Source organism: Somniosus microcephalus, chromosome 14, assembly GCF_052327205.1.
Source record: "Somniosus microcephalus isolate GS21.2 chromosome 14, FLI_Smic_1.0, whole genome shotgun sequence".
Classification (NCBI taxonomy): domain Eukaryota; kingdom Metazoa; phylum Chordata; class Chondrichthyes; order Squaliformes; family Somniosidae; genus Somniosus; species Somniosus microcephalus.
In genome coordinates, this window is record NC_141000.1 from 87,866,716 (window position 1) to 87,885,406 (window position 18,691).

Genomic DNA, 18,691 nt, shown 5'->3' on the forward strand with positions numbered 1-18,691 from the left:
ACTAACAACAAAAAATACATCAAATGAAACTTAACAATGAAATTAAAAATTGGTTCCTGGGGGGTGATGAAGTACTCCAGTCTCTTCACAGTGTTGAGTGTTTCCCTTTCATAATCGACTTTTTTTCACGTAATGGCAATTATCTCGGTCTATTGACAATTTAGATTAATGAGGGTCACATTTATGTCACATTGAGAAGAGTTAATGACCCTAGGCGTAGTGTTTGAAATGTTAATTGAGTTCACTGTCCACTGTGTGCAATGTGGAAAATCACAGTCCCTCAAACTATGGTATTTTGAATGAATCTATCTTAAATAGGCTACGGCAGTACTCCTCAGTGTCGCGCTCCCAACAAAGTATCATCATCCAGGTTTTGTTTATTCAGGCAATTCAGCCTTTATTGGTTTGTACGCATGCTGATGAGAGAAAACGTGGCGATTTGTGATCGCGGCAATGATCGTCGCGGCTTCAATTATGCCGACTTGGAGTCCGAGAGACAGGCAACCGGAAAAGAGCTTCATGATCAGAATCTGATAATCAGCTGTAACTGGAAGCGTCTATATCACATCGTCAGTCTCAAAGCAGCAACCTATCAATCAGCCAGTTCCTGGGGGGGGTGTGGTTATTTTAGACCAGAACCTGTCTTTCGCAGATACTCTTCACTGAGCTGGCCCTATTCGTGCTCTCGCCATCCGACCTGGTTCGAAGTGTATAACACGCCCCAGTCTTCGCATTACCTTTCTTGTGGAGTTGTGTACCTTTCAATTTCAGGTTAGTTTCATAAACTATAACCTCAAATATAGGAAAAACTAACCGCAAAAAAACCCCCCGCATTTCGCACTGGAATGTGAACGTCATAATGGGGGAAAATGCTTTTTTTTAAATATCTAACAGCACAAGGGAAGCCCGTGGCTTAGCCAGGTACATATTCTGTAGCTGTAATGATGAGTATTAATTATAATGTGTGCTGTCGAGATACCAGAATGTTCATATTCAGCTGTCTTCAGAATGATTCAAATAATTATTTACAAGTTTTTTGAAAAGGCTAGGCCACACGATAGTATTCTCATTTTCTGATTTTTCTCTTTCTAGCTTTAGATTGTGTCTGCTGGTGTTGTCCATTTCTAGTCGTGCTGGCAATTCTGGAACGTCAGCATTGACTCCTCGAACTTATTTCCGTAGGATTTATACTAGTCAAATGCGAACTACAGAATTAATAATTCTTTTACTGTTGAAACGTTGTTGTAGAAAGTATGCTTTGTAACTTTTTGATAATGGGTTTAAAAAAAAAAAAACTCAAATTTTTATTTGGAGGGGAACGTTTTGAAAATGACAGGATATTATGTTTCTCTGTACAAATCATCCTATTTTTTTCCTTCCCTTCCCCCACCACAATCCTACAGATGTTGGTGCTTTGTCTGTCAGTGGGTGAAGCAGACTTTTGTAATGGCAGGAGAACAGATGGCAAAATGTGAGGATGGGGGGACTCCAGTGATTGAGAGTAGGGAGGGGGAAGGGCTTAAATAGCTTGTTCCTGGTTAATGAGTACCTTATTTTAATTGCACTAATTTATAGCTCTATTATAGTTGACTTAAGAAATGGAGCATCTGGCATTGTCAGACTAATCACTAGGTGATGCTGTGAATAAAGGGCAGTATCAGTCTAATGTAGAAAAGTGTCAATTACCTAAATTGACAGCATTAAACACAATTGACTGACAACTTTATTTGTAACTTTAACTAAACAATTATGGAGCAGACCAACATTGTGATTTGGTTACAATTAGAAAAAATCTGAACATGACCCATCATTTTCCAATATCTGTCCTCTTTATTTGGGAAGAGGTAGGATGGTTTCTGTCAATTTTGTTTTAAGCAATTGGCTTTACATTGAATTTATCTCTAAATTGATATTTGACTTGTGTATTCAGCACTAGACTTGTTTTTTACTGTCTCTAAATTGTCAGACTCATCCAGTACTGAGTAGAAATTTCCTCCAACTAAATATTGGGAAGACTGAAGCCATTGTCTTCAGTCCCTGCTACAAACTCGGTTCCCTAGCCACTGACTCCACCCCTTAGTAATTCTGAGACTAAACCAGACTGTTCCTATTTGACCCCGAGATGAGCTTCCGACCACATATCTACGCTATCACTAAGACTGCCGATTTTCATCTCCGGAACATCATTCGACTCTGCTCCTGCCTCAGCTCATCTGCTGCTGAAACCCACATTGTGCCTTTTGTTACCCCTAGAGTTGACTATTGCAACACACTCCTGGCCGGCCTCCAACGTTCTACCCTCTGTAAACTTGAGGTCATTCAAAACTCTGCCTGTGTCCTAACTCGCACCAAGTCCTGTTCTCTCTCTGACCTACCTTGGCTTGCAGCTAAGCAACACCTTGATTTTTCTTTAAAAATTCTCATCCTTGTTTTCAAATCCCTCCCTATCTCTAATCTCCTCCAGCCCCACAACCCTCTGAGATAGCTGGCCTCTTGAGCATCCCTGATTTTTTTAATTGCTCCACCATTGGTGGCCATGCCTTCAGCTGCCAAGGCCCTAAACTCTGGAATTCCCTCCTTAAACATTTCTGTGCCTCTACCTCTTCCTTTAAGATGCTCCTTATAACCGACCTGCCCGTCTCATTATGTGGCTTGTTGTCAAATTTTGTTTTCTAACATTAAGTGCCTTGGGATGTTGTACTACATTAAATGTGCTATATTTGTTAGAAAAGAGAAATTTGGCATTTTTAAAATGAATTAATACAAGTGTGCTATTGCAGATTAGCCATAACACGACTGAGATTTTAATATACCTTTTTAACTTTTTTGACAACTTGAAGAAAATATTTAATAGTAAACAAAATATACTAAATGGGAGCGAGAGCACTGTGTAAAAGAGTGTCAAATATAAATGCTCAAATGGAGTGAAAGGAATATGAAACAAACTTTGAAAGCATCTTTATTCCAAAACTGAGTAGTGGGCCAAAAATGGAATGCCTGTGCTAGACCAAATCTGCATGATTTGGTTAGAAACCATGGGTAGTGACATCTGGAACTTGCTTCCCCCAAAGGCTGTGCATGCAATTGAAATTTTCAAGATTGATTTTTTGTTGGGTAAAGGTACCAAGGGATAAGGAGTTGAGGTACAGATCAGCCATGTGGCTGAACAGGCTTGAGGGGCTGAATGGCCTGTTGGGTTAAGCCAGACAGTATTTGAATCCTATTTTTTTCCACTGAATTACAGCTTTGTGTAATAAGATTATTCCTTAACCTACTGCACAAAGCCAGAAGTGATACTTGAACTAACACAGTTGATCTCAATTTTAATCTAAATTTTTTTGTTTTTTTGTTTTCCGTGTAACAGTTTCAATACCAGAGCTAAGGTATTAATGTTGGTGGTTTTGCAGCAGTCCAATCTCCTTAAATGCCTTGAATTCCCATCGCTTGCTGATCTGGAAATGAGCACTCTGTGTGCAAGCTGTTCGATAGTGAATCCAGTAAATATTGAATATTTGGCAGCATGTACTGAATTTCCAACTCTGCCAGCAAAATATTGATCTGACCAGTCAGATCCCTTGTGCCCACAAAGGAGGTCTGACTAATTGGTAGGATTCTAATTCTCTGGTAAATCAATGACTCAGCTGTTTTTTAGCTTTCAAGAGAAGTGTCGACGAGGGCAGAACAGATGCCAGCAACATATTAATACATGAGATATCGTGCCTCAGTACCTTACTTGCTCTTGTGGCTGATTTGTTTCTGGAACAGCACTTGCAACAATTATAGTTAAACCGGTAACTGCATTTAAAGAATTGCCCCTGTTTCATGACAGCAGAACATAATTGATTTTGTTTGCAATTGTTAAAGGTTGAAACTATTCATGAACAGGAGTAGGACAGTGTTTCTTTCAGCCCCTCGAGCCTGTTCTGCCATTCTATTGGATCACAGCTGATCTGTACACCACTCCAATTACCTGCCTTGCTCCAAATCCCTTGGTGCCCTTGCCTAACAGAAATCTAGTGATCTCCGTCTTGAAAATTTTAATTGACCCAGCATCCACTGCCTTTTATGGAGCAAGTTCCAAATTTCCACTACCCTTTTGGGGGAAAGTGATTCCTGATTTAACTCTTAAACTTAAAGTTAGAGCTAGGTCCTTTATGATCCCACGTGGGGCAATAGAAAAAACTTGGGCTAGTTTACTACCACTGCTATTTGTGGGCATCTCATTACAGAAGTGACTTGCTTCGAGTGGTTTTATCTGTATTTAGTGTGAGATACAGTCTATATTAAATTTGCTGTACCCTGTCACTTTCTATTCAAAACTCCTATATAACTCTTTTGCCTTTAGTCTATGCTGTGATTAAGAATTCTCCACTTAGCACTGCCTTTGAAATATAAAAGTTAGTTTTACAGTCCTAAGCTTTCCATTTTGGAGATCGTCCCTGTTATGGACCATTTGTCTCCAGTGTCTGCAGCTTTTCTTGCTGCCCCTGGTGCACCTTCCTGCCAGTTTGTGTGCAGTCCATTCTCTGGCTGTTTGGCAGTGCTGCATACCCACCACCTCAAACTGTTTCACTGACTTCTGATCCATTCGGAGACGTGTTTCTCCCCGGCTCAACCACCCACTGGCTGCTTGACACGTGTTGTGGCCCTTTTTGGCAGCCACACCTCTGGATTTGTTTCCCATTCTATGGTGTTTTTGGTGCCTCATTGTTGACCACAATCATCGGTGTGGATTTGTGATAACGAACCAGCAGGAAGAGAAGGCTGCAACTATTTCCCTCTAGCTATTGATACTTGTGCTAATCAACTGACTGGGCAGCACCATGGGCAACTTTACTAGTTAATTGAGAAGTTGTAAAATAATCCAGGTCTCAAGAATATCAATGAGGATTGGTATAAAACATCCACTTGTGTGCAGGTATTCAATTCAATGTGAGAGACTTGAAATTGTGCTGGGCACTTGGTATATGACTGCTCAATGTGTCTGGATGAAATTCTTTTATGGAGACATTAATTTGCTTTCAGTTGGCTAATGCGTCTGTTAAAATGGTGTAAATGGAATTGCTACATTTATATAATTTCAAGGATGCCTTTGAGAAGGTAACTTTTATGGAAAATGTAGAAGCCTAGTTGCTGTATTAAGTTAATGCAAGTTGATAATTGCTGAAATGGGTACATACATTATCATAATGTAGATTTGTTTTGCATTAACTAAAATTAAACTCTATTGGAATTGTATGATGGACTGGCTTTAGGATTGCTGCTTTGTCATCTATCCTGAAGCTGGACTGCAATGAGCTGACTGAGCTCAAGAACTATAATGTGGAGAAATTAAATTTCACTACTGTGGCACTGCACTTTGTAGTCGGCACCATGCTTCTACATCACCTGCATGAAGTAGGTACATAATGCATTGAAAGTAGCTGGTGTAGAGATTTTAGATATTAAATGAACACTTGCATTTCTAGGTTTCAAAAATGGCCAATAGAGGACCAAGCTATGGCCTGAGCAGAGAGGTTGAGCAAAAAATTGATCAGAAATATGATCCAGAATTGGAAGAACGATTGGTGGATTGGATCATTGCACAATGTGGTGGGGATGTAAATCGTCCGGATCATGGAAAAACACACTTCCAGAAGTGGTTGATGAGTGGTGCAGTAAGTATATTTTAATTCATGGTTCCTGATTAACCTTTATATTCTGTAAGGAAGTAGTTGGGGATAACAGTTTAGAAATTTTGATTAGATGTGCTTTAGTTAAAATGTGGACTTTAACTGTGATCTTGTTCGCAATCAAATGTCAGGAGAATATGCCAAATAGCATTTGCCATACTTTGAACTGTTTTTGTCATCCCATATGGAGTGATCTTTTACATTTGTGTACAATGTCAACATTGAGTTGGCTGAAGATCATGTGCTATAACTATTGTGAAATGAGCCTAGAAAAGTTGTACAAATCACCTTTTTTCACTACTGTACTATGATTCCTGCAATTAAATTTTATGGAATATCTTGTAAGACTGTTTTTTAACAGCCTGAAAACCATTACCTTCTAGTCAGGTTTTCAGTCTGATTGCTACAGGATCACATTGACCTCAATTACCCTCCCTACCCCATGATTGTCTGCTGACATTTGCTGTTTTGGCTCATATTAGATGTGAAGATTCTGTAGCACCCATGGAACAGTACCCTAGGGAGGAAATGGGGGGGGGGGTGTGCAGACAAGTACACTGACACTTGAGGTGTCAGAAAATGCAGGAAAAGTGGACTTAAAAAAAAAAAGACACACTATGCAGCTCCCTGATGACACATTGAGTTTATCCAATTGAATAGCTCGGCCATAAAGCCAACTTGGCTCCGTGGCAGTGCTCTGATTTAAAGCAGTGGGCCATATAACCTAGACTGACATTTCTTTTTGGAGTTGTTCAGTGTCTCTCTCTTATGGATCTTGCTGTGGGTAAACTGACAGCTGCATTTGCCTACAAAGTGACCACACTTCAAAAGCTAATTCATTGGCTGTGTAATACGTAAGGCATGTGTTGGAAGACTTAAAGGTTGCATTTTTATAGCAAGTTTCAAGACCAGAAATCTTCAATCCCCAGTCTGTACTGATCTGATCTCAGCCAAGAGGCAATAGATGTACAAAGCAAAATACTGCAGATGTTGGAAATCTGAAATAACAACAGAAAATGCTGGAAAAACTCAGCAGGTCAGGCAACATCCGTGGAGAGAAATTTTGAGTTGATGTTTCGGGTCGACCCCTTCAAAACTGAAAGAAACTAGATTGAAGGCAGGTCTTCATTCCCTAGGTTAGGTAGGGAGGAAATTCAGTATTTCCACTGCTGCAGAAATGTCTGGATGCTAGTTGGGGGGGTTTGGATATGATGCCCTTGTGGTCATTGACCAGTCAATGACCACATGAGGAATGGTCAAGATGTTACTACAGGTAGACTATCCTTTATCCGAAAACCTCGGGACCAGCCGTGTTTCGGTTTTCGGAAAATTTTGGATTTCAGAAGGTCTTTTATAAGACTGGGAAATTTGTGGGGGGGGTGGGCGTCGGCGTCGTGCGCACGACTTACGCTGAACGAAAAAACTTGTTTTCGGTTTTCGGAAGTTTGGATAAAGGATAGTCTACCTGTATCTTCTATTTTGTAAGTTAGAAGGAATGCAACCAAAACATAAAATGCTGGCAACACTCAGCAGATCAGTCAGCACCCATAGAACAGATTGTGTAGACTCATCAGAAATTGAGTTGGAAGGAATATTAGCTGAAGGCAGAACCACTCCAAACTCCCTTACTGAAACTATGACCTTGTACTTAATGGTGATAAGCTGGTTATGATGGTGACCAGATGGATTTAAGAGTAAGGGTGAAACCTGGCACACATGATTGAGGTGACTTGGGGATATCCAAACTGAGACTGATGTCCCCACACAGTTTGTGGCAAGGGATACACTTATAGACAGGAACACCTGGCCAATTTTTTAACTCTCTTGCCTGAAGGCACTGAAGCAGAGTGCAGTAAACTGTCTCCCTGGCTGAGCTGTGCAAATGCAGCATAGACCATGATTCAGTCCCACAACATATGGCACATTTAGCCACTGACCTACCAAGAGCCTGTCGGCATTTATTGATGGGACTATTGGGTTAACTCTTTGCTCTTGCTGCTTTTCTTTAAAACAAATACATTACCTTTGTTAATTTCTTAGTTGCTAAATTGAGTGAGGTACTTATGCAGGCAAATGCAGCAGCCATTCCGTGCCTACAATGTCCTACAAAGAACAGTTTGAATGGCCAGTTGATGGAGGCTAGTCGGGGAATCTTTGTGTTCCCTGGTCTTTAGTGTCATGGAACCTTTAATAGATGGTGGAAAATTTGTTTTAATATTTCATCTGAAGTTTGGGCCTCCAGCAATACAGCACTTGGTACTGTCCAGAGTATCAGACTATTCATAGAAGTTTGGAGGATAGATGGAAGCCATTTGGCCCATCATATCATCTGCTGTTTTTTTTGTCAGACTAATCATCTGCACTGAACATAGTTCTATATCTTGTTTCAAATTATCCAATATTTCCTTGAGCTGCAATGGTCTCCGCCTCAAACAGAGAAACCATTCCATGCTGCAGTAACACTATCAAGATAGTTCTCGTGCTCCTCTCTTTCTCTTAGTGTGGAGCGGAGACCCAGAATCTTCTGACCTTGGAGTACTAGCAGCTGTCAAGCTGTGATGATTTGAATGTAATGGATCTGTAAAGTTTACCAGATTGGAGAGACTTGCACTACAACTAAGGTTTTTGCAACGCCCCATATCCACTGGGTTTAGTAGTACAGGGGACATGACGAAACCTTGTGTACTGAATTAATTGTGTGCTGTCACCACAAGATGCCACCTAATGTGCTTTGCTGCTTAATTTTAAAGGAGATCTCTCTGCCATAAGGAGGTGTATATTCCTACCATGGTTTCCTTCCAATTCATGAGACAATCAGACTTGCATGTATTGCTAGTACGCTGCAAGTTCCCACTTTTTGGACAACTTCATGTTGCAAATGGCATTTGCTGCATGTCCTCACACAGTTGCATTTTCTCTTGTGCTTGCCTCAAATTCACTATTTGAAAGGAGCTAAACTTTGCTCCTGAGTAATCAGTGAATGTTTTAAAATATCTTATGGGACACATTGCTAATGAGTAAAAACATTTTCTTTGGCTCTTGACTTGTGTTCACTTAAAATTCTGTTCATGTTTGGATGTAATGTTTTTTTCCTCCCCCTTTAGTTATTGTGTAGAGTTATAAACAGCCTTTATCCAAAAGACCAGGAGCCAATTAAAAAAATCCAGGAATCCAAAATGGCCTTTAAACAGATGGAACAAATCTCTCAGTTTATGAAAGCTGCTGAAGCTTATGGTGTTGCAACAATGGATATCTTCCAGACAGTGGACTTGTGGGAAGGTAGTAGGCACTGATGCTTCACTTCGATTTTAAATTACATTAATTTTTCACTTAAAATGGCAGTAGGTTTATTTTCTTTTTGGGGGTGGAATATGAATGAGCTCTAGTAGCTGTATTTGAAGATTCACTCTTCCTTTTTGAGGGGAAAGACTGGACAGATGGGAATGATGGCCTCCTCTCCCTAATGGCTTTTAACTGTTCTAGGTAAAATGACCAAGCAATTTTTAGTTTAATACCCATGGGCAACAGTCAGAACTTAAATGTAACCTGTTTTTAAAAAAAAAAAAAAAAGACTGCTGGACAATCTGCCTCTTCAGCAGTGGTTTTTCCAAAAAAATAGAATATCTTGGGAAATTACTAAACTGGCAATGTGGCTTCCTATTGTCTACTGGAGAATTTCAGTGTTACTGATCTCGGAAGCTCATTGTGGAAGAAGCTGAACTTTTGCGATCACACTACTTCCAATTGAAGGTGAATTATAGTGGGGGTGATGGGGATAATCAACACTGAGGAGGACTGCAACAAATTACAGGAAGACATTAGACTTGCAGAATGGGCATATAATTGGTAAATCAATATTAACACTGATAAATGTGATTACATTTTAGTAAGAAAAATAGGGAGGTTACATTACTTGGAAAATATGAATCTTAATGGGGTAGATGAGCAAAGGGATGAGTACAAATACACATTTAAAAGTAGCGACAGGTTAACCAGGCCTTTTTTAAAAAAAAGAGCAAACCAAGTGCTGGGGTTTATTTCTAGAGGGATAGAATTGAAAAGTAGGGAAGTGATGCTAAACTTTATCAAACCTTGGTTAGACCACACTTTAGTACTGCATACAATTTTGGTCACCATACTATAAAAAGGATATAGAGGCACTGGAGAGGGTGCAGTAGAAGATTTACAAAGATGATACCAGAAATGCAAGGGTATACATATCAGGAAAGGATGAACCGGCTGGGACTTTTTTTCCCCCTTGAAAAGAGAATGCTGAGGGGTGAACTAATAGTCTTTAAAATTATGAAAGGTTTTGATAGTGTTTCCACTTTTGGGGAAGAGCAAAACTAGAGGCCATCAATATAAGATAGTCACCAAGAAATCAAATTGGGTAAAGAAGTTTCTTCTGAATTCCCCGAGTGGTGAGAATGTGGAACTCGCTGCCACAGGGAGTGGTTGAAGCGAATCGAATAGATGCATTTAAGGGGTGGTTAGATAAGCATATGAGGGAGAAGGGAATAGAGGGTTATGCTGATGGGGTTGGAAGAGGCTTGAGTGGAGCATAAATGCCAGCATGAACTGGTTGGGGCGAATGGCCTGTTTCTGCTGTATATCCTATGTAGTAGGTGCCAATAAGATGGATGCTACTCCAGTAGTGCAAATTGTAGGGCAAATCATCCTGTTGGTCACAATGACATTGCCAAATGCCTGGGTGCTGTTGCCTGCTCTCCTAGCTGTGTAATTATGCATGCTGAAGAGGAGGAGAGAGTAACTTGGATTAAAAAAAAAAAAAAAAGTGCCAGTCCTTTTTAGGAATGAAGTGACTATTGGAATGCTAAAGTTCTCAATAGATCCTTTAAGTTGTTTCTGTGGCATTTCATAATGTGCCATGTGTGTATATCTAAGTGATTTTGCTTCAAGTTGTAATTTGCTTCACTTTTAATGTAAATTGATAACTGTTAAATTTACATCCCCTAGATCATCCTGAACTTTCATTAAACTGTGCTTGCATGAAAATAAAAGCTGCTATAAACTTGCTTGAAATGGACAGTGCAGAATCCCAGTCATTTAATCAATAAAGATTGGTTAACTTAAATTTAATTAGACTTATGAATTGCAATTTTGCTGGTCAGTTTAAATACATTCTGACAAAACATTAACATTTATCAATCTATAGTAGTCATTCTGATGTCCTACCACTTTGTGATTAGAGTTTCAATTCTTCAGAAGTTTGGTGCATAAAAATAAAACTTTCCTTTTTATAGGAAAGGACTTGGCTGCAGTTCAAAGAACTCTAATGTCTTTAGGTAGTGTAGCAGTTACCAAAGATGATGGATATTATCATGGGGACCCCAACTGGTTTCATAGGTAAGTGTTGATTTTGCACTGGTAACAATTTGTTTGAAAATCTAAGGTACCCAACTGAATCTTTGCTTCAATTTATAATGGTAAAATAGGTTTTCATTTTTTTCTTGCAATATTAAGATTATACTTCACACACTAAAGTGGCTACTATTTCACATCAGACCTGAATATTCATAAGCAAATGCAGTTGTTTTAAGGTGCACAGATTTCTATCTTGCATAATTTTCTAATGCAGCAGGAAAATCTTGTCAACTTTTAACAGGCTTGGGGAAAGGTGCTTTTTTTGGATTGAGATTTTTTTTCTCCCCATTGCATGTCCACCTTGTAAAGTAACAACTGCTTCTTTCTAACAGGAAAGCTCAGGGTAACAAACGAGCATTTTCTGAAGAACAGCTACGAAAAGGACAAAGTGTTATAGGCTTGCAGATGGGAAGTAACAAGGGAGCTTCCCAGTCTGGTATGACTGGCTATGGCATGCATCGACAGATCATGTAAGACACCATCCTGTGGTGAGAAACCCCAAACCAAATGGACTGTAGACTACAAAATAAACCTTGGCTGCCATCTTCTGAAGCGTCATTGTCCAAGTAGGATGCTTGCTTCTACTTCGCTTTGTGGATTTAAAAAAAAATCAACTCTTGGCTATGTCACAACAGTATTAACCATAAAGTTTGTTTTAAATAAACAAAACATCAGTTGCTAATCACTCTTTCCACCAACCAAACAGTAGCTGACAAATTACAAATCCAGGCATCTCTACGCAGTTGCCTGTTGACTACAGGGCAGGAAAATAAAACTGGCTTTTTTTGGAACCCTCAAATTTTTAATATGCTTTTCACCATCTCTTGATAGATAATCTGTGGAATAATTTTCAGGAATTTACAATACTTCCAATGGAATTAGACTTTAAAATCGCTCATTAGATTTCATAGGCGCAACTAGATATTCTATATTAACCCTTCAGTGTAGACTATATGTTTTGATTTTTTTACTTTCTAACAAACTTTCAGTCAGTTGCTCATAATGGCCATTCAGCCACCTTGAGAATTCACCTATTGACCATGAGGGGAAAAATGGAACTGTCAAAGACTTGAGATGGCTGGACAGCTAAACACCAGAATGGGATCCTCTGCAGCACTTCCACTTTTGGGATCACAGTGCAAATATCTGGTAATGGGCACATTGAGAAAGTGATGCTTGCAATGACCATGTACTATTGGCTTGGTTCTGGGATCAAGCAAACATAACCTTGGTGTCCAATTTCTAGAATTTGTTGACTTGTAAAAACACATGGGAATACAAGTTGATCTAGGTTCAGTTTTGGATTTCTGATTCCTTGTCATTTGGCACTCCTGGGGATATGAAGACCAGCATGCACAATTTAGTCCCCCCTAACTAAAATATTCCTCTGGCATTGACTCAGATTTTTATCTTTTGTACACTAGGGTGCTCACTTTTTTTTTTCCAATTAGTCCCTACATCTAATCCTGAAGGTAAATGCGCACATTTGTATCATCCTTTTACATTGTACACTATCATTTGTCGTCACATTGTCCTTGAATTGTAATTTTCTGAAATATCTACCTGATTTTAAACAAGATGGCTGTAATGTTTAAATTTCAAGCTGTTTTACAAATCTGGACAAAAGCACTTATTCTCTAGGAAGCGAGCTCACAACCTTGTTCTGGAAGTTTTTAATTTGAGATTGACCACTGCATTCCCTTTTTAGAAAGGCGACCACACCTCATGAAATTGTCAACAATGAACCATTTGTCAGGGAAAAGAATCACTTGATCTTGCCTGTAGACTATTTAGAGCCATTACTAAATTTGCCATATTTCATAAATTGCTTCAGTTGCACCTGGTGCTAGCCTAGACCTAGTCAAACTAGTTAAATGACTTGATGGACCAGTACTGGTATGAATTGGATTTTCAAGTCCATCAATTTTCAAGTGCTTAACCATAATTTAAAATATTTGGTTTTTTTATGGAACTACCAATATTATCTTGTCTAACCAGAAATTAACTAATCTAGACACTCCCAGGTTTTGGAGCTTTCAATGAAAACAGTTTTTGGTGGGAGGTTTTTAAATGCATACATTAGTTGGACAAATTGTACATGTGATTGACATGCCATGGGGTTGCTTTACATGTTAAATTGTCATAAGCAAAGTTGCTGTTGTCCATGTCTTGCGCAGCACTTTCTCTCTTTTTTCTTTTCCTCCCCTCTGCTGTAAATGAAGTCCATGCCATGAAAGTCTTAACCATGTATTCTAGGAGTTTCCATGAATTACTAAATTCTCCTTTCTAACATCCAGAGCTTAAAATCCTCCAGTGCTGTTCAGGAAAATTTCAGTTTGTGGCTATGGTGTTCAGCAAAATGTTAAATATTTATTAAAGGTTTCATGAAATAAAGCTATTTTGTTGTATGTCATGACTGTAGTGTTTTTAGCTTTGCTGGTGGAGGCAGAAGAAAGAGAAGGTACTTGTAAAGTTTGTTGCCTCTAAATCTGTGCATTAAATGAGATGTGCAATATTGACTCTTCCTAATGAATAACTACACAGACAGTTGGCCATAAACTGGGACAGATGGCAGTCTGATACCACTGATGGTGATGAGAAGGCAAGATAACCCTGTGGAGTAGATCGTTCCAAAATATTACTTGCCTAAATTTGCAGTCTGATATTTTAGTTCTGCTTTCTGAAGTCCAGAATTGTATTTTCTAGAACATTAATTTATTTTGAGATGGTTACTGTGGCAGGGTCCACATTTAGCCAAGGTGAGAAATTAACCCCTTAAATTCCATTTTAACCACTGGGAGGAAATGTCCATATCCTTGGTTCACGGGCAGGTTGGAGAAAGTGACAAATTGCATTCAAATACAGTACTCCAGGTACCAAGTGGCACATGTGCAAGGATATTACTTTTATGTAATATCTGGGCACTTGTTGCTAGCTTACTTTCCCTAGGTGTGAGGGTACATACTGTACCATGTTCTAAGCAACATGTCACTTCAAAGGCATTATTTCTATGCAACCATCTTTTGATTGCAAAGTGGGTGGAAATTGCTTACCACAACTGGCTTGCTTTGTTCTGAAATCTATCCACTGAAGATACACTCCCCATTTGCACATTACTAAATGCTGTAAGAGATTTGGGGGAGGGAGATGGGAGATTCAGCAAATGCACTATAATTTGAACTTGACTTCCTATATCTTTTTCAGCTTCAAGGATATGAGTATCCCAGGCCAGGGAGTATTAATCATCTATCCTATATTGTCTTGCAGTTTGTAAGAAATCTTCAGCTCTGGGACTACTTATCCATGTATGAATTACTATAGTTGTATTACTATAGTGTGTATCAACTTAGTTTGGATTTTTTTGGTCTGAGAAAGGAGCATAAGTTCTATTTATTTTTCTCCCCTTTTTCTCTTTTCTTCCCCCCCCCCCCCCCCCCCCCCAAAAAAAAAAAAGAAGCATGAGCTGCTGTATGGATGGATTTGCTACTTGCCCATTACTTTCAATTATCCATTCCCTAGTTTTATTGCCTAAATCACATTGATATTTTAATTCTGCTTTCTGAAGTCTAGGAGATCACGAGAAGGATTCTTGTTCATTCAATAAGCAAAATAAATAAATTAATAGTATTCTGTTCAATGCTACATTACTAGATATAGTGCACATGAACACCTAGACTTTCTGTAGCGGTTCTTCTGATCTCCAACTGTAACCTCAGTGTAACATTTGCATACTGAATTATCATTGGCCTGCAGGCATCTGTAAGGAATACCTATTATATTCACATGTGATCACATGCTGAGTTGTCATTGGCCTGCAGGCATCTGTAAGGGCTGCTATTGTTTAGAAGATCCAGGGGGTCTGGACTCCATCTTGTCCACAGTGTTGTATTGATTGAGAAAGCTTACAGACCTGATGCTTCATTAAAATAGTTTAAACTGTAATACTCCGTTGTCCTGCAATTTATTATTTTTGTACAAAGTGTGCAAAACAAGACATGGTGTCAGAACAGGGATTTGAAATGGACATCGTTGGAGCTCCCTTACCCTGAATTAATTGGGAATCTTTGAACTTACATAGAGAATGGTGCAAGTTCAAGCAACATGTGGAGTTGATGATTTCGGGTCCACTGAAAAGCAAAGGGGAGGAAGAAAAATGCAGCTACCTCCTGTGGATCGAAGAAAAAGGGAGAGATTTTTAACACATGGTCTCAGCGCGGATGAAGCAAAGGTACTGAAAAGTTATTTTGACCGTTTTGAATCATGTGATGCCCAAGACACATACGATATTCACTAGGTACAAGTTTCAGGGGAAAGTACAAGGAGCTAGTGAGTCGTTTGAACAGTTCGTGACTGAGTTAAAACTGCTGGTAAAAGACTGTGTAGATAAAGATGAGATGGTCAGAGACCGCATCGTGTTTGGAATACATTCGGATAGCCCAAGCACAGTTGAAAACCATAACCAGTGCCACGAACAGCTCGTGTGAACACAGTGCACGCAGTTAATATACACCCACCAAAGAACACTGCCCAGAGAGCATGTTTCAGAACAAAGAACAGCAAAATAGCAAGAGTTCTAAAAATGGGTGATGCAGCCATAAAACGCTTCAAAAATTGGATATTGTGGAAACAACTGGCATAGCAAAAAGGAGCATTGCCCCGCCAAAGGAAGGCAATGTACTAAATGTGGTAAACAGAACCACTTTGCTAAAGTGTGCAAGACTGTTTTTGGAAAAGCAGTACACAAGTGAGTGACAGCCAAATGCAGAGGAACTGTTTATTGATTCTGTGTCACAGAAAAAACAGATTTCAGAGACTGAGCAAGCTTTTGCCGATATTGAGGAAAACCGGGCAAAGAGCTTAAGTTTAAACTAGACACTGGATCTCAGGTTAATGTAATTCCTGAGTGAGTATCACAGCTTGAAGGATGAGTGTGAGCTACAGCCCACCTCACGCAAACTGACTGGCTATGGGGGGGAGCAGCTCATTGTAAAAGCCACATGTGTGATGAAATGAAAGCGACATGATGTTGGACTTTTGCATTATTGACACTCGAGCACTGCCAGTGCTAGGTCTAAAGGCATATTTAGACATGGACCTCGTCAAGCTAGTGCTATCGTTGACAGCACCAGTTGAGAAGCAGACGGTCATGGAGGAGTTTGCTGACGTTTTCAAAGGAATCGGACTATTCCCAGGTGAATGCACTATTCACCTTGACCCAGCAACAACCCCTGTGGTTTGCCCACCGAGAAGGATACCCCTTGCTCTACGTAGTTGCCTGAAGGAGGAGCTGCAGAGCATGGAGAATACAGAACTCATCATCCAGGAAACAGAACCAACAGAGTGGGTCAACGTGTTAGTAGTGGTTGAGAAACCATGTACAGGCAAGCTCAGTGTGTCTCGACCCCAGAGATTTGAACAAGGCTATCAAACGCCCTCACTACCCTCTACCAACGCTAGATGACATCACACCCAAGCTAGTAAGCGCACGTTACTTCAGTGTAATGGACGCACGATCAGGATACTGGACTATCAAGCTCACGGAAGAGTCATCTAAGCTAACGACGTTCAACACACCATTTGGACGCTACTGATTTCTGCGTTTACCATTTGGTCTTAGCTCAGGATGAATTCCAGCGGAAGATCTATGAAGGCCTCGACAGAGTAGTCGCAATTGTAGATGACTTCCTCATCTATGGCAGGAATAGAGAGGAACATGACTGGAACCTCCGTGCGATGCTACAAAGATCACCGGGAGAAAGGTATCTGGCTCAACCCCGAGAAAAGCATAACCAGATCCACCGAGATCAGTTATTTCGGGCATCGCCTCTCAACTGATGGCATTAAGCCGGATCCAGAGAAAATCTCCGCCATCAAGTAGATGGAGCCGCCGAAGAACCACGCAGAGCTAGAGACAGTACTACGCATGGTTAACTACTTAGCCAAATTTGCCCCGAGCATCTCCGAAATCGACGCACCCATGCATCAGTTGCTCAAACGATCCAATGAGTTCCTGTGGGACAAACAACATGATACAGCATTTCAGAAAATGAAAGACCTAATCACCAGAGAACCAGGACCAGTTCTTGCCTACTTCGACCCCAACAAAGAGCTCAGACTACAAGTGGACGCATCAAAGTATGGACTAGGCGCAGTATTACTGCAAGAAGGAAAGCCCATTGGCTACGCTTCCAGATCTCTCTCAGACAGTGAAATCAACTATGCTCAGATCGAGAGAGCTATATGCAATTCTGTTTGGATGTAAGCATTTCCACCAATACGTCTATGGCCGACAAGTCATTGTGGAATCCGACCACAAGCCCCTCGAGTCAATCATGAGGAAACCACTAGCCGCAGCCCCACCAAGGCTACAGAGAATGATCCTTCAGCTACATAAGTACAACTTCACAATCATTCACCGTCCAGGCAAAGACATTCCTGTCGCAGACACGCTCTCCAGAAAGTCTCTTAGCTACCAGGACAGCGGCCTCAGTGAAGGCATATATGTGCAAGTGCACATTGGTGTACAACAGCTTACCTGTGAGTGACTCAAAACTGAAGGGGATCCGAGCAGGAACAGAGAAAGATGCACAACTCACACTGCTGAGCAAAGTCATACATGGAGGATGGCCTGAGGAAAGGAGGAAATGCCCTCAGAGCATATCTGAATTCTGGAACCACAGAGACGAACTGTCACAAATCAACGGAATTGTCTTCAATGGGGAGGAAATCATCATTCCTACCAGTCTCGAGAGATGTTGACAAAAATTAATGCTGGACATATGGGCATGGAAAAATGCAAACAAAGAGCACGTGACATTATGTTTTGGGCCGGAATGTGCAAACACATAGAACATAAGAACATACTCCGCCATTCAATAGAATCATGGCTGATCCGAACCTAGACTCCCGTCCACTTCCCTGCCTGTTCCCCATAACCCTTAATTCCCTTATCAGCTAGGAAACTGTCTATCTCCGTTTTAAATTTATTTAAAGTTGCAGCTTCCACAGCTCTGAGGTAGCAAATTCCATAGATTTACTACCCTCTGAGTGAAGAAGTTTCTCCTCATCTCAGTTTTGAAACGGCAGCCCCTTATTCTAAGATTATGCCCCCTAGTTCTAGTCTCACCCATCAGTGGAAACATCCTCCCCGCATCCACCCGATCAAGCCCCCTCACAATCTTAGATGTTTCGATAAGATCGCCTCTCAATCTTCTGAATTCCAATGAGTAGCGGCCCAACCTACTCGACCTTTCCTCATAAGTCAACCCCCTCTTCTCCGGAATCAACCACTTCTCCGGAATCAACCAAGTGAACCTTCCCTGAACTGCCTCGAGAGCAAGTATATCTTTTCTTAAATATGGAAACCAAAACTGTACGCAGTATTCCAGGTGTGGCCTCGCCAGTACCCTGTATAACTGAAGCAAGACTTCCCTGCTTTTATACTCCATCCCCCTTGCAATAAATTATACTCCATCCCCCTTGCAATAAAAGCCAAGATTCCATTGGCCTTCCTGATCACCTGCTGTACCTGCACACTAACCTTCTGTGTTTCATGCACCAGGACCCCTAGATCCCTTTGTACTGTAGCACTTTGCAGTTTCTTTCCATTTAGATAATAACTTGCTCTATGATTT

At 40.4% G+C, this 18,691-nt stretch overlaps 1 protein-coding gene across 1 annotated transcript; it reads left to right on the plus strand.

Annotated features, from left to right (window-relative positions):
• The first annotated feature begins 492 nt into the window (after positions 1-492).
• On the plus strand, positions 493-14,707 carry LOC147107667 (transgelin-3-like). The gene is made up of 5 exons (XM_086006893.1): positions 493-771; positions 5,469-5,657; positions 8,777-8,951; positions 10,937-11,039; positions 11,390-14,707. Exons 2-5 carry the CDS (start codon positions 5,478-5,480, stop codon positions 11,529-11,531), a joined length of 600 nt encoding a protein of 199 aa, XP_085863019.1. The 5' UTR covers positions 493-771; positions 5,469-5,477; the 3' UTR covers positions 11,532-14,707.
• Positions 14,708-18,691: the final 3,984 nt, after the last annotated feature.